Source organism: Oenanthe melanoleuca, chromosome 10 (genome assembly GCF_029582105.1).
Source record: "Oenanthe melanoleuca isolate GR-GAL-2019-014 chromosome 10, OMel1.0, whole genome shotgun sequence".
Taxonomy (NCBI): Eukaryota; Metazoa; Chordata; class Aves; order Passeriformes; family Muscicapidae; genus Oenanthe; species Oenanthe melanoleuca.
This window is the reverse complement of record NC_079344.1, coordinates 8,713,868-8,730,388: the sequence shown is the minus strand read 5'-3', so window position 1 is coordinate 8,730,388 and position 16,521 is coordinate 8,713,868. Positions and strand designations below refer to the sequence as shown.

General features: G+C 39.4%; 1 protein-coding gene across 2 annotated transcripts in view; it reads right to left on the bottom strand.

Annotated features, from left to right (window-relative positions):
- Positions 1-16,521, bottom strand: part of ADAMTSL3 (ADAMTS like 3) — a 168,760-nt gene that overhangs the window by 41,472 nt on the left and 110,767 nt on the right. For both annotated transcript variants that reach the window (XR_008841284.1, XM_056499487.1), the window contains exons 10-15: positions 15,607-15,718; positions 12,877-13,015; positions 11,277-11,327; positions 7,024-7,228; positions 6,056-6,203; positions 5,332-5,416 (exon numbers count right to left, since the gene is read on the bottom strand). Coding sequence is in view for 1 of the 2 variants with exons in the window: in XM_056499487.1 (XP_056355462.1) it covers positions 5,332-5,416; positions 6,056-6,203; positions 7,024-7,228; positions 11,277-11,327; positions 12,877-13,015; positions 15,607-15,718 (740 nt within the window). In the remaining variant the exon portion in view is untranslated. The remainder of the gene's footprint in view (positions 1-5,331; positions 5,417-6,055; positions 6,204-7,023; positions 7,229-11,276; positions 11,328-12,876; positions 13,016-15,606; positions 15,719-16,521) is intronic.

The following is a 16,521-nucleotide window of genomic DNA, read 5'->3' as shown; positions in this document are numbered from 1 at the left end:
CAGGCTGTGATTGGGACAGACCCCAAGAGACTTTTTCCTGTGGAAGACTATTCCTATTTCCAACAGTGGTTAAAAGATTAACTGGTTATTCTTTAAGGAGATGTTAATGAAATAGCTTTAGAGCTCTGCTACAAAGATAAATACATCTAAGCCCATCAAAGTTTTCTTGAACTGTCTCAGAATTTTTGTTAGAGCTCACTGGTCCTCACCAGCCTTCAGGAAAAGACAACTATCCCCAGCTTCTCCTGACACCCAGAACTCCCAGTGCTCATCCCTTCACAAGTCTGAGAACCTTCCAAAAAGGCCAAATTGGTTTTTATTGGAAGGATAGTATTAAAACAGTGAATGGCTGTGTCCTACAGTGATCAAATCTGAGCAAATGCCAGGTTAGGAACAACCTAACAGCTCACTGATGGCACAGCTGGTGGGGGTCATTGTCCAGATGCTTCTGACACAAATTCTAATGACTATTCTGTGGGAAAAGCTGCAAAGGAAGGCTCTTACCTCAACAGATAGAATCAGCTTAATCCTGGAACATCAGGTCTCACAGTCTTTTCAAAGTCAGCCATGCAAACTACCTAGGGTGGCAAAATCACCCTCATCCAATGCAATGCTTAAGCATGAGCCTAACTTAAGCACATTAGCTGTGCTTTGAAGTCAACAGGATGACAATGTGTTCAGAGGGAAGCTTGTGCCTAAGTGCTTTATTGGATCAAGGCCAGTGTGCATAGGCTTAACAGAATGATTACTTTCTTTTCCTTCCGTGTAAAAAAAAAAAATTAGGTCCATTTATATGTATGTACTTAATTGGAAAAATAAAATTGATGGACATTTATAGTTGAAAATAGTTGGTTGGTCTTCTAACCATACCTAAGTTTATAGTCTGAAAGTAATAACTTCTTTTGGTAAAAGCATGACAGCAGCATACCAGAAATTACTGTTAGTTTTGTGTACTGTTAGTTGAGTGCATTAAAACATTCTTTTGAAATCCTGTATAAATTAAAGGAAATTTTGAACCACAGCAATTATTTCACTCAGCAACCAACTGATTTATAAAGAAACTCAGAAAATTCTAAGCATTTTTTTTCCTTGACTTATAGCAAGCCTATATTAGAATTGAGGTTTTCATGTTGAATATTAGTGTCTGGTATTTTTTCAGTGAAGTACAAGACAAAAAATGAACACACAACATACTTTTTATTGTACCTTGGCATTTGCTAAACGAATCATGTGACTATTTACCTATTGAAATCCTAAACTATAAAACTTCTCCAAGGATGATCATATTCAAGTCACACTAAGTACCTTCAACAGATGCCAGTGGAGACTGCTAATATGAAAGCAGAGCAAGGAATTGACTGAACACTGAGAAAGTTGAAATTTAATCTAAATTTTGAGTTCAGGCAGATGGGGCTTTTTTTACTTTTACTTTATCTTAAACATGCAAAACCAAAGCCTGTGGCAGATCATTAAAGCAAACTCCATCAGCCTCAGATGTATTTTGGCATTCACAGCATACACATGGTAATGCTTTGGACACAATACTTCCCTGAAGTAAACTCAGCCTGCCTTCAGTGGGCACACACTCAGAGTCATCTCAGGTCAGGATTAAGGAGCATCAAAGTACTTGTACTACAATGTTTTTTAGGTCATCAGAAATTTATAACGGACAAGATAGTGGTAACTGAAAATTTTATGAGATATCTAAGTTTCTAGACAAGACTCCCCTTCTTATTAAAAAAAAAAAAAAAAAAAAAAAAAAAAAAAAAAAAAAAAAAAAGCAGCAAATTTGAGCAGGTACAACTTTTCATAATCAGCTTTTTTACCCAGTCATTGAGCTAAATTGCTCCTTTTATTCATCTGAGCAGATATAAATAATGAAGAAAATACAGATGTAGCAGAGGGCATGTCCATGCTGCAGTGTTATCAGTCTAGCTCTAATGGAAATGTGCATTCACCTGGCACATGCTGCAAAAGCCAAGTGTAGGATGACCTGGGAAATGAAGCAGTGACCTAAACTAATGATGATAAAACTGGGACAGATCAGTTCAACTCAACCAAATCAAATCAGAACTGAAAACTCAGTGCAGCCCTCTGCAGCTTACTAAAGACTTGGAAAACATGGTGTCTCTTAATTTTTTATTTTTCCTCATGACCTCATAGTTCTTGTTTTCAGTTGAGACAGGAAATACCTAAATAAAAAAAAATAAAAGGCCTCTCTAGCCATATTTCCAGTCCAGTCCTAAAGCACCAAGGGTCCTGGATAAAAGTCTAAAGAAGCATCTAAAATGCTGAGCAGAACTTCCATGATGTTGGCACCCCACCCCTCCCTGCAGCACCACCCTTGCCTGCTCTGAGCAGCCACACTGGTTTTATCAGCCTCAAGGGTAAAATGTTGGACAAAATCACCAGCCCATCTTCAGAGAAGGAGCTGTCAGAAATGGGTAATTCTCTATCACCAAAGGCACAGTGGGGACATGTCTGTGAAAATGACTCCAACCCAATAAGCAGGAACGTTTATGAGAAACACTGCATTTCACATCACTTTTTAGCTCATATTGCTGAAAAAACATATCAGTTTTTGAAAGCATTTCAGTTTTTCCCTAAGCAATGAAAAGCAGAGAGGTGTCTATTTCTTTAACTTACAAGTAATAAAAAGGATGCAAAAGCTTGCTGGAGCTTCTCTGTGAATCCCACTGTAACTAAGAAGGCTCGAGGGAAGAACATTTAAAATAATGATTGGTATCAACTGTCATCACATTCCACAACTAAAAACTAAAAAGGTCAGACCTACATTTTTCTTGGCCTCTCTTTAAGGACAGTCATTTTTTATTTTGCTAATAAGAAAAAAAAGAAGCTTTTGAACATTCCCCCTCTATGTAAATTCAGGACACCAGCCGTGGTAGACCACAGAGGCAGAAGTATTTATCTTCCACAAGCTACTTTTGGCATATCCATCACTTGTGGGTTCTAAAACACAGCTGCATTTATTCTCTTATTCATTATCAACTAAAATATCACACAAAAGCATAGAGAGAAAGTTGTCATAAAAGGATGGACTAGAAGTTGAGACTTCATATTGTGGTTTAAGTTTGGATGACAACAGAATAACTAAAATTAAAAGTGATGGCATTTTACCAAGCAAATAATAAGTCTCCTGCTAGGCAGAGGTGGGCTATGAGTTATCACTATGCCATGTCTAAATTACAGAAAACAAAGTTAAAGAGACCTGAAACAGAGGGAAATCTTGTTATAATTTATTTTGGGAGAAGGGATGATTTATTGCCAGAGTTTCTTTTTAAATCTTAATCCCTGACCCAAAAATCTGACTCTAGCTGGAAAGGACCAGAGCAGTTTGGGAAAGAGTTTTAAAGCACTGATGGAGAAATTCTCTGGTTGCAAACCATTACTGCCAGCATGACCAACAGATAATCTGCAAAAAGGAATGAAGTCAGGCATCAGTTATTTCTCATTTCTCCTTACCTGCCAGCTTCCTTAGAAGACTAAAGAGCAGTTGGCAGCAGAAGACAGTAAAATGAAACTAATGGGGAATCTGGCTGCAGTGTTAGAGCTGGGTCCCAGAGAGCCCAGAGTGCCCAGGCTGGGCAGGCACAGAACCACAGAACCTCAGCACAGAGGGGGTGGCAGGAAGAGTCAGCAAAAGGTGGCTGGAGAAACCTTTCAGACTCAGGTGAAGATGATTCTGGAAATAGTGAAGGAAAGTCTAAGGACAGGATGAGGCTCATGAATGAAAGATGAAAAGTGTCTAAGTCTCCAGAGTGAGTGGAGAAGAAAAAGGCTCCAGTGGAATATCTGGGTCACAGCTAGAAAGGATGAATAACTGCTGCCATTGTCAGGACAAGGCACAAGGCAGCCCTTGACAAAGTTTCTGGCTCAGCTCTCTTACATTCTACATATCCTCTGAACCAGCAATGCTGTGTCCCTGCCAGTCCTCCCTGATTGTTCTGTCAGGCTGATGCTGAAGGATCCTAAAAACCCAGAAACTGCATTAGCTCATAGTTGCCACAGCAGGATTTAGTAATGCTAGAGATAATTTTCTTTATAGCTTCATGCTGAATCCTCTCTAGAAGTGACCTCATATACCTTCATTCTGCTATCCTGACACTTAAAAGGCACATTTGATTGCATCATCCCCCTTTGACAATCACACTTTATTTTTATATCTTTGCTACTACCCTGCCTGAATTCAGGGCCACCGATTTGGAGAGTGAAATAACCACTCACAGTAGGTTGACACTCGACTTGAGAGGCTAGAGCAGCAAAAAGTTTAAACTACAGTCACCATAGCTATATAAACACCTGTTTGGCAAGGGGTTTCTTCTGTGAGTCATTGCAGGTGTAAAGATTTTATTACTCTTGGTCACACCTGTTGCTGCATGTGTGCCAAAAATCAGGAATAGCTTGATGGAAGAAGAAAAATAAGCATAAGATACACTCCTCTATCAGAGTAATATAAATCCAAAGTAACTTAATTAAACTCATCTGAATTATTTCAAACTGACATTACACAGAGCACAGAATTCGGCAAAGCACAATCAAATACTTATTGTGCCATATACAAAGTTAATACTTTTTAGAAATTTAAATATTTTAATGCCTATATATTAAATATACTGTACATATAAATATGTGTATGTGTGTGTGTATAAAGTGTACACAGGGTATATAAGGAATTGTGTGGATGCATACAAGGGTCCTAACATACAAGGATCAGGAGCAAGTGTAGCTGGATTTAAGTTATGCTTTCATCCCCAAGACTTCCAAGGCTTAACCTCATCAGTTTTTAAGAGGACTCAAAAAATCCAGATGTTATTTCACACATACACACGTAAAATTGCACAACTTACACCCACAGATGCAGCTAAGCACAGAGATCAGCAGGTTTTTCTCACTTTATGCATTGGTCTCACCCCCCAAGGAAATCCTGGCAACCCTACAAAGTACCTCTTAAGTTTTAATACCACCACTACATTCTTGAGGTAACAGCTATGACCAGGATAAAACTAAAGTTATTTAATTTATTTCTGCTGAAGCATCTCCACATGCATTAATTAGGGCTTAATTAGGCTAAATCAAGTCTCTCTGAATTCCTGAATGATATAGGGGCACTGTAATAGCGTAGCTCTGTGTCATCCAGAACAGGAGCTCCAGCAGCAAAGTTATTGAGATGTAAAATTAGGAACAGCTCACCACAGGACTCATCTCCCATGGAGGGCCAACTGTCAAAGCAAACTGCACAGCAACAATCATTCCAGAGATCTGCAGAACACACTAGAAATGTCTCTTCACTGTAAAAGGCAGAGTACTTACGTTGGCTCTTCTGAGACTGTTATGGTCTCTTCCATCTCATGGGCCTGTTTAAACCATGGCAATTTTGCTTCCACAGGACTTTTTTCTGGCAGAGGAAAAAAAACTCAAAACATTCAGTAATTTCTCCAAAATCAAAGCAATATGTAGATGTTAGCATTAGTCACCTCTGAACTTCACAGTTTACATTGTTTATTGATCTAATGCTCTTGCAGATGCACAAGGTAATAAAATTTACTAGAAAACTCCATCATGCTGTTTGAGCTCCATTCTTTATTTTAAATATGCAGAAATGGAGAAGGGAAAAGGAAAGTAGGCTGAGTATAACTTAATGAGCTGCTGAGTCACACTGAGAATGCTGCCACATTTAATGAAAGCAAACAAGAAGATCCCAGGTGATAAATATGGAGTTTCATTCCCATTTCAGGTATTATTGAACAACTCCTCCCTGTGTTAAGCTCATTAATTCTGGTTTTTTCAATTTGACCAGACTGTATAGATTTAGTTGGCACGTTCACCTCATGACAGTCTGGCCACATTATCAGCAAAAAATATCAGCAGGGCACTTTTCCTAGCGCCGATAATTAAAGTTCTTGTTTCTGCCAAAACTGAAAAAACTCCCCGTAAATTCCACCTTCTGGCACTTCTGAAAGAGGTTACCAGGGGCTTTTAATTCTCTGAACAAAAATGCAGAACAACAGCAGAGGCCAGCCAGGACCCCAGTTACCTTTTGGCTTGTAGCAGGGCACTGGCACGACGCACTCCTCCTTGATGTGCAGCTTGAGCTGGGGGCTGCAGCCCCCGACGTGCTGCCCGCGGTGGTCGATGCACAGCACGACGCGGTAGCGCAGCCCCCGCCCGCAGGTCACGGTGCACTGCGGGGACAGCACAGCCTCACCCGCTGCTCTGCACACCCCCAGGGATGCACAGCACACAGCTCTGCACACCCCCAGGGATGCACAGCACACAGCTCTCCCACCCACACGGACAGCTTTGGCCCCGCTGCTAGGCGGAGGAGGAAAAGGTTGGTGCTGGAAAGATAAGGCTGAGTTTTGGGAGGGCGAGCGATTTCTTGGGGTTCTGTGAAGTTTGTCTGATTGGCAGCAGTCAAACACAAGTGGCTGAGCACTGGGAATGCATTGTCACAGTGGTGATTTCAGTTCAGGCTGGGTCCAGGGAGCTGCATTTTCTGCACTCCTGTGTCACTGATGTCATCTGGATGAACTAAGGAATTACAGGAGTGCTGATCTATCTGACTGTATCAGATAACTACAGCCAGAAGTTGGCTTATGCTATTGTTAATATAATGAAAGGTAAGAATGTTGGAAAATCACCCCTGCAGACTTGCCAGCCCCTGAGACAGACGTGCTTTTAACTATTACAGCCAGTGAAATACTACATTTTTCAAGAACTGAGACATAAATGACCTGACTGCAAAGTGGCCTGACCTCTGTCTCTAAATTCTCCTCCGTGCAAAGCAGGAATTCAACAGGCACAAGGAATTCTAGGTGCATTTTTCTCCACACAGACAGACACATTAACATTTTGATTATCAGGCAAAACAGCTTAGATCAAACTTTTCCCAGTACTGTTGATTATCTCAGGGCTATACCTTTCTAATGAATATATAGTAACACAGGACCAAAGGCTTTCTTCAGAAAACAAGATAGAAGGTCCAAATTAATTTCAACTTACTTGAGACCACTCCATTGCTACCCATTTTGGACAATCAAACAGATTGCAGGTCTGAATGACTTTGGGCTTTGGGGCATACATGCATTTCCATTCCTCCACTTGCAGTATCTCTCCATGAATGGTCTCCTCTACACACACAAAACTTCTCCTCTGAATACCACCTCCACAGGAAACTGAGCATGCAGTCCATGGGTTATGTTCCCACCTGGAAAAAAAAACCTCAAAAGGTTCTTTCTTATTCCACTAACCTTATCCCACTAACCAAAAATCCAAAATATTGAGACTAATCTTAGTGTCAGTTAAAGCTGACTGGTAGTTAGGCTGCTGGATTCTTACCACATACAAATACATTGACTCACAGACCTACCTTGCATTATTCAAGGCTTAAATTAATGTGCAAAACCAGAAGTAGAACCTCAAATGCAAGTACATCTCAGAACATAACTGAAACTCTTATTCTCATACATAAGTTATAAACTGTGAATATAATGAATTTGATTACTGGAATGAATTTACTTTCAAATAGTCTGAATCACCTAAATTGAATATTTTTGACAATTAATTTACATGATCACATAGACACTTACCACCATTCTCAGAGACCAAGAAGCCCCTGTATTTAAGATCCTATGAAGCCTGAAAGACAAAGACAAACCTGTCTGCCCTGACTGAGGATGTCATTACTTACAGGCTCATCACTGCTCACATGATTCAGACTACCCTTAAAAATCAGTTCCTGAAGGAATTTTTATGGGATTTCTAATACTTTGTGTCAGCCCAGCCATTTCATACCAAACTGCCTTCATCCATAAGGACTGTGATGAAATTAAATTGTGGCAGGTACCATTTGGCTGGTCATGACTGCAAGAGTTTTCCATCCTCATTAAAATGCCATTGAACAACCTTGTATTCACACTTTCCAGCTTGCTTCAAGCAAAAGGCAGCTGCTCATCCATCTCAGCTGCTTTGGCTAACTCAGCTGATTGCTCCTGCAGCAGGGCAATGCTAAGAAGAAAGATAATTTAGGATTAAGAAAAGCCTGTGAACCAGCAGAGCTCTGGGGTAGTAGCCTCCAACAGAGAGATAATGAACAATCTGCTGGGAAGAAATATCTTCAAAATGGACATCTATTCACAGTCACAGACCTAACTACAATAAAGATGGATAATGTTGCCCCATCTGAAGTGAGAATGGCATGGAGGTTTTTAGGCTACAAACTCAGTTTCATTTACCTCTGAGCATGAATACACATTTTAAAAACCTAACTTCAATAATGTCCTGTTCCTGTCACATTTAGAGATAACAAGCTTCTCTCAAAGCATTTGTCTGTAAGTTCAATGACCCTCACACAATATCACTCTTGCTTTCTTTCCATCACCCTCCTGAGTCAAAGCCAAGCCCCTGGAAATGATTGAGTCCTGCAGTACATCCTAAGGTTCATCAATGTCTTGCTAGTTAAACCTTATCTCTATTACTGCACAGGCTCAGGAAGGATCATGAACATAATTGTATCTGTTCTGAACAATGGCCTCAGCAAGTACTACAATATCCCACCAAAATCATTTAATCAAGAGTAATCAACTTAGCTATCATAAAGGAAGTCATAATATCAGACTCAATGAAGCAAAGGCCTACAAATCAAAGGTAAATTTAAGCAATTTACTTTTTATGATGCTGCAGGTAAACCAAGGACACTTCCTATTTTAAGCAATTCATTAAGCTGCCTACAAAAACATACTAATCATGCTTAAGCTCAACAGGAAAAACAGAACAAGCAATAGGATGTTAACCATAGAGTTTATACTCAAAAGCATTCTGAATAAAGCTGAGATACTGATATTATATCACGATAATGAAATACATTTGAAGATCAAGAGTTACACTCTTCTTTGACTTAAATGAATGGCTAGTGTCAACTAATTTTCTTTTTAAAGATCAGGAACTAAAGAGCAATTAACTATTTAATGAATTAGCAGCTCATGGATTTATATACATAAGGCTCAGTGTGCTGTATGCAATATAAAGCTTGCAAGTGTTTATAGCATGAAGTTTTATAGTTGTTTTTCTTTATCTCATCAGTCTCAAACACACTCCAGATCCCATACTCCCACAAGCATTTTCAAGATGGAGTGAGGTCCATGGCTACTGGGGAAAAGGGGGGTCTTGGGCAAGCAGTCAAGGAGATACTTTCCAGAACCCACAGCTGTCAAGGGATCCTCAACAGTCCAACAAGTCTGAAATAAATGGAGGCATTCCAAAAGCTTTAAAAGAAAATTTTCATCCTGGGAAATTTTTCTATTTATTTCAAAAGAATTCTCCATCTGTAAAAATATTTCAGTGGGGCATTTACAACTCGAGCCCCAGGAGAACTCTTTCAAGATCCTGTGGTGTGCACCACGACTTTCCCACAACTTCCTCGTGGGGAGGGGAGGCAGTGGCCAAGAGCACAGGAGTGCAGGGCAGCCTGCACATGGCTCTCATGTCATGTAGGAGGTGTGATGCAGGGCTGCTGCTCGAGGTGAGGGAGGCAGTGCAGCCTTGCCCCAGCACACATCCACTACTTTGGTTTTCTGCCTGCTTTGCAAGAGCAATCCTGCAAGGAACAGGTAAGGAAAGGAAAGCAAGCAGAGCCAGCACAGGGTAATCCATTCCAGTTCCTTGCCAGGCAGCAGCACAGACAAATCCTGCTGCACTGAAGCAAGGCTTGCATCCACACTGGACCACAGTCATCTCCTGATGCAGCAAACAAACCTTCAGCTGCTGTTTTCTTTCAGCAATTCCTGCAAGAAAAGGTGTTTCTATATCTTTGTGGTGTTTCTACATCTTTGTGGTGTTTCTACATCTTTGTGGTGTTTCCTTAGGAGCCCTCCCAGTACAACAGAGCCCATTTCCTCTCTCCTTCCTGCTGGCCTCAGCTCTGAGCCCTGCTTGGCTGCCTGCTATTTTACAGCCCTTACTCTGAAGCATCACCCAGGAAGACCATGATACTTTCTGACAGAGCACACCGAGGTGCTGAAATGAGCTGGACCTCTGTCTGCAGCTCTTAGTGTTTGAAATAAGAGACCCTGCCCACAGCTTTATCACAGACATAATCTATCTCACCACAGTGTCATGCAAACGTGCTGAGCACAGTAAAGCACAGAAAGGGGGATTAAATTTCTCTTCCAAGTGGTCTCCAAGCCCAAGTTGTTCAGAAGATGAAATACTCCTGTAAATACATTAAGCTGAGTTCCAGGACAGATCTGAAGTACAAAGACATTGGCAGAAGAAATGGAAAGGGAGAGACACAGAATATAATTAGAGAACTCCACAGGATAAAGCTGTAGAGGAAAAAAATCCCCATCTATGCATGAAAGCCAAAGTACAGGACAGCAGATGCACAAGGACAAATTGCTACAGAAATAAACTATGACATTTATATCAGCTGTAATCAGTAGCTCCACTAAGCTGTGCAAGTCTATGATTTCATTCTCATTACTTCATATCTTTACTTCTTTAGAAAAATACACATTATTCATTATATGACATAATAAAGCAGAGGTTCCACTCAGATAAATATGCAACTAACTCATCAACTATAATTCTTTACATTAAAAGCAAATGTGACTCAATACTGTTTAATCCTAGCATTCTTTATAAAACATCTAAGTGTTCCTGAGAAGTTTTAAATCCTTGTAATTGACCCAGGTGTTAAAAATAAAAAAAGAAAAAAGCAATAAACTGTTCTCTGATGACCTAATTTAAGGAAACAGATATTCCAACATTTGGTATCTTGAAAGTGACATATCATCTTTGATGTCAATAAATAGACTGCAGATCTAAAGAGGAGAAGGATCAGACCTCTCAAGAGAAAAAGAATTTCCAGAATCCTTCACATAGTGAGATATGTTCTGTAAAATCTCATACACTGTCAAAAGAAAAACCTTTCAAGACAAGAATTCATACATGCAGTTTTAAGATGATGCTCTTCTCAGCACTACAGCCAGAGAAGGCTGAGGGGGACAACTGTTTATTTTAAAGACTTCACATTGGTATTTTCAAGAAGAGGATATTAACCTCTGACTGTTAAGTTAATCATCCAGAGCACACTAAAATAAATCACAAGCTTTAGAGATGTTTACAGGACTGTTGTAAACTTACCCTCCTGTATAGAAAAAAAATCAAAATATGTTCCATTATCTTAGTACTAAAGTAGTATATTTGCAGTGGAAATGTGCTAAAGCTGACACATATGCTATCCTGATTATACATACCTAGGAAGTGGCTGGAAGTGATCATAGGGCATGATTTCTTTAAATCCATCACTGTCAAAAAAAATAAATATTGCATCATTATTTCTCATACCCAAGACTGTACATCAAGTACATATTTTTATGTGATCATGCTTGAGGTAAGCAATTCCCAATGTGAAATGCAGGAACATTACTTCATTACACATGAGCCTTATGGCAAACCTTATGACTTGTATAATCTTACCTTTTCTGCATGGATAAGGAACTATTCACCATACAGCTTCTCCCTTTCATTCCACCATAAAATATTAAATGAGCAAGCCTCCAGCAGAGAAATTTATTATCAGTGACCTTTTAGGTCTGTCTTACTTCATTAACAAAAAAATATTCACATACTTCTATGTATAACAAAGACTGCTGAGGGACATGAGTGTCAGTGAAATGAATGCATCACAGGATTCATCCTAGGGAGGTCCTGAATTCTGCCTAGGAGCCTTCTAGAGCTGTTTATTTGAACTGCATAGCATAGAGCAGCATGAAGCCTTGCTTCCAAAGCTAGGAAATATGGTATTATATCCAGTAGCACTTTCCTCTTCCTGGATGTATAAACTAAATTTGCAAGGTAAAATATAATTACACCCTTTCTTTCCCCTAATTTTCCCACTCCAGCTTTGGAACATTTGGCATCAATTGCCATCAAGCATCACTGAGGTCTTTCTGCTTCATACAGGGATCAACTCTCCAGGAAAAACTCTTGAAAGTCTGCACATCTATAACTGTTAGAGGTCACTATCAACGATTATGTCCAACAGGAACGAAAGGAAATGGACAGTTTAGCTATAGGAAATGAAATCCATTGAGAGTGTTTCCTTTTCTTGCACATAACTCTAGCTCAGCCAGCTGGCATATTAATGTGAGGTTCTGGGACTTGATACTGTGATGTTATTTTAAGATTCTTTAGCACAGCCAGGAAACCTCACCAGACAATCCAAAAGTTAGTTTGAAATACTGTAGTGCAATTCAATACAATTTATGTGTACTATAGCCTTTACAATTTGGCACTAATATCCTGTGGCATTTGTACCACAAGGATATTTACTTTGAATGATTTTTTTTTTAAATGCCTAGTTTTAAAAAACCCAAACAAATAGATCCAAGATTTAATTATTAAGTTGTCAACACTACAGTACCAATAAAGAATCAAACTTTTATGGTAGGCAAATGAATAAACCAAGTTAAACCATATGCAAAACTTGCACGACTGGAACTTCTGTCTGGCTGTTGAGATGTTCTGAGTGGCAGCATCAATAAATCCAAAAGTAAGCAAACTCTGTATCCTCCTCACAGCCTCAAAAATCCTCATACTAGTGCTGTACTACTCAGCAGTAGAAAAGCAGAATTACACCTTGAACAAACTGATATTTACAAGATCTCTATATAAGCAAAATCTTTTGTTCTAAGTGCCACACATCTACTGGCAGAAGTATCAGCCTTTAACAAATGCAATAACCAACCAAGATGAATTAGTCTTAACGATAAAAAGAATTAAAATTAAATAAATACAATTCCTTCTTCCTTAGTAACTGCCTGTGTCACACACAAATTTATTTGCCATACAGACCTGGAAGGGCAGGGATCCATGTTGCATTCCTTCAGCTTGGGCTTTGGTTTCTTGTTTTCTGGATGATAATGACAGTAGTGGTCAGGAACAACACGCTTCAGACGAATGTCCACACACTCAGCTGAGTTGAGCTGATAACCTAGAGCAGAAGCAAAGTTATATTTTGTAATGGAGATAAAATAAAACAGCCTTATCTCCCACGAAATTAATTTTCTGTCTTACTCTTTTTGGTTTGCTTTTAAACAAGGAAACACTGAGCAGGAAATGTACCACCAGACCTTTATTTAAGGCAATTCAGCATAGCAAATATATTAACCTCTCTTAACACTAGATGAGATTCCAGCTCTTCATTCTACTAACATTTTAAGAGTGAAAGTACATTTTTCCTTGTGGTGCAGGAATATTTACCTTTCACAAGGTAAAACTATGAAGCCATATGGTTCTAGTACATGCTCCCCACCTTTAACTGCCCTCCTCCAAGGAGGAGTTACCAGTATGTTGGAGAGCTATATTACACAGTCATTCATGCTAAAAGAAATAAATACTTGAGACAGAAAGCCAGAGGAATTGAAGATGAGATCCAAAAACATTGCTAAGGAACTGTAGAAAACCAAGAAATAGGTTCAAGAACATTCCAAGCTGAAGAGCCAACAAAAGAAGACTTGAACTAACTGCTTGGTGGAAAAAAATAACAAAATATGTGTGGAGACTGGTTGCAAGAAGGGATCTGAGTAGTATAAACCACTAGGTTATTTTTTGGCTAAGAAAAAAAGACCCATTCAAAAAAGCTTACTTGGACTTAAACTGAAGTAAGGAGGAAGATGTTCTGGTATGCACAAAGAAAAAAAGCTTTTGACCACAAGAATTAAAATCAAACCAAGTCAACAAACTAACAGCACAAGCCCCAGTGCCTACTGAAAATGCTAAGTATCATGTATCAATGGCTTCAGTTGTGTGTCTCTTAGCTGATCCAAAGTGTCATCCTGCATGAAAGTGATAACCATAAAGAACTAAGCAGTTCCAGTGCTCACAGCATCTATGTTTCAGCTCTTGTAAGTAATGAAAGAACCCAGAAGAAATGTTACTTGCAAACAAGAGAAACCATTTTTGAGCACTCTTGCTCATTCAATCCTGACTGTGCTCTCTGAGAGACACCCCTTCCAACACATGGAGATTACAGAATTAAAACAGAAGCAGCATCCCAGTGAGGAATGGCAATGCAGTAATTCCAAATCTCTGTTGTGAGGAACTTTTTCTTTTACTGCCAGTACCAGATGCCAAACAGACAATCTGGACACTAGATCCACTTTAAGATAACAGGTTAGAGCCAGGCAGCTGGAATACAACTTCCCTGCATGCTCAGTAACATTTCTTATGTTCTTAACACTACTGCTGTCATGACTGAGCAGCTCAGGTTTTGTGCTTTTCAGTTCCTGTCCTCCCTGAGGACTGCCAAGCCCCTCTGATAAAGGTACCAGTTTTATATTATAGGCAAGCAGCCACAGAGTAGGGCTTTGAACACCCTGGATGGTTTCAAAGAGATTGACATGGAGCTATAATTTTCAAACCATAACAGCAGTCTGAATAAGGCTGGAATTGAGCCAATACCTTTGAAGGTAAATATGTCCCTTGAGCTATCCAGTGTTTACATGCAGTCCTCAAAAGAAACTGTGATGCTTTATACTTCTTCCCTTGTCAGACAAGTTAAGGGAAAAAATTATAAACACAGTGTGATGGAATCATCAGAGGATATGCATTGCCACTCACAGCTCCAGCAAGAATCACACTTCATGAAGCCAAGTATCTCATAAGATACAGTAGTTTCCTGTGGGACAGCATATCATCCACAAAGATTGTCTGCATTTCAGATTACAGAGAGGTGCAAGTGCCAGAACTGATGGTCCTTCAAAAGATCCCCAGGCTCTGCTTGTACTTTAAACATCTCTCACCCTCTTTATTCATGTCCCAAGTAACTATTTAAACCATATTTGCACTCTCCAGAAATCCCTCTGTCGGTATCACCAGCATCCTGGTCTGTTTTCCAGGTGACCTGGGAAATGCTAGCTGAAGGGAAGCTGCTATCTGCAGTGTCACACACTCCTCCTACCATGAGCTCACACTTATTCTGCAGAACCAGACAGGACAAGCAGTGGGCTGGGCTGGATGAGCTGTAGCAGAGTGAAGCTACACTTCATCTAGCTGCAGTGCTTCAAGCAGAACTAGATGCTGCAGAACATCTGAGAGCAGATGTTCTTTCAATTCTATTTACTTACTCTGATTTCTGTAAAGCTGATTTCTCAACTAAATGTTCTAAAACTCTCCCTCATGTATACTACTGAGGCCAGAAATACTTCCTCATCTCTTAATTATTCTTGTTTTAAAATCTCATCATGTTTCTTTGCTTACTTTCCCCAAATATCAATTATGAGTTGAAATTTTCCATTTTGAATGTTGTATTTTTGTTTCTTAGTCAATGTTCTTACTCAAATGAACATCTGTTATGGAAAAATATGACTTCTAGTAATAACATGTAAAAATCTCTATGCTGATACCACAGACACCAGCTTAACCAACCTGCTTAGCTGCTACTCTGTCATTTATTTTAACGAGGAATTACCAGTGTGCAGAGAAACACAAACATCTAATCACTAAATATGCAGAGCAAGGGTTGTAAATCAGCTCCTTTTAATCTTGAGCTGTTATCACTGCTGAAGAATTGACATTACTTACCTCCTCCACACGTCACTGTGCAGGGGAAGAACTCTGTTTGTCTCCACTGATGACTGATGGGTTGATAGAAGAAGAACTGAACCACACTCTCTTTTGATCCAGAGTACCTGGTCTGAAGAAATTTCCATTACAACACACTGTGCTCAATTGCTCATGCCATTTCAAAACAGAGTTCATATATAATAGCAGTGCAGAGTGAGATGATAACAGACACAAAACCTTTAGAAAGTCTAGACTAGCCATTAAATTTAAGTTCCAAATAGTAAAATATTTGAATGTTGCTTTATTTTTCAAAATATTCAAGGTATTAATGTGACCATTTGATTAGCTATCCTTGAATAGCAAAGTCCTTTACTGTATTTTTTTGGTTTGTCTCTTTGTTAGCAAAAATTTTTAAATTTGCTGCAGAAAGAAGTCTATAAGTGATCCAAGCACACTGATTCATAGCCAGGTAAGTCTAGCTGCACATGATACTGGAGATGCAAAAGGAAAACTACTGAAATTTTCTTTCTACAATGTGACAGGTGAAGCCAGGCAGTCTGATAACACTGAAACATCTGTCACTTCCAATGGAAAACTGTGTGAGTGTCTTCCTCTGGCAGTCAGATATTGATTTGTTTCCACTTACAAATATCTTGATGTGTGATGCAAGCCACTGGTATGTGTTCTGGAGAGAAAAGGAATTTTAAAGAATTAGAAGTGGTCAGTGGCTGGATTAGCAATGTCTGAGGGAGATCATAGGGTGCTGCTGGAAGCAGTGCTCAGGTTCAGTAGGTGGCAGTCTGCAATTGGGTTAGCTCAATCCACTGCACAGGGTCAGCTGTTATTTTTCCAGCAGTATTTAAAACAAAAATCCTGGCCATTTTTACCATTAAAGATCCTGTGGTACTCCACAGGAAAGACATTAATCTTGTA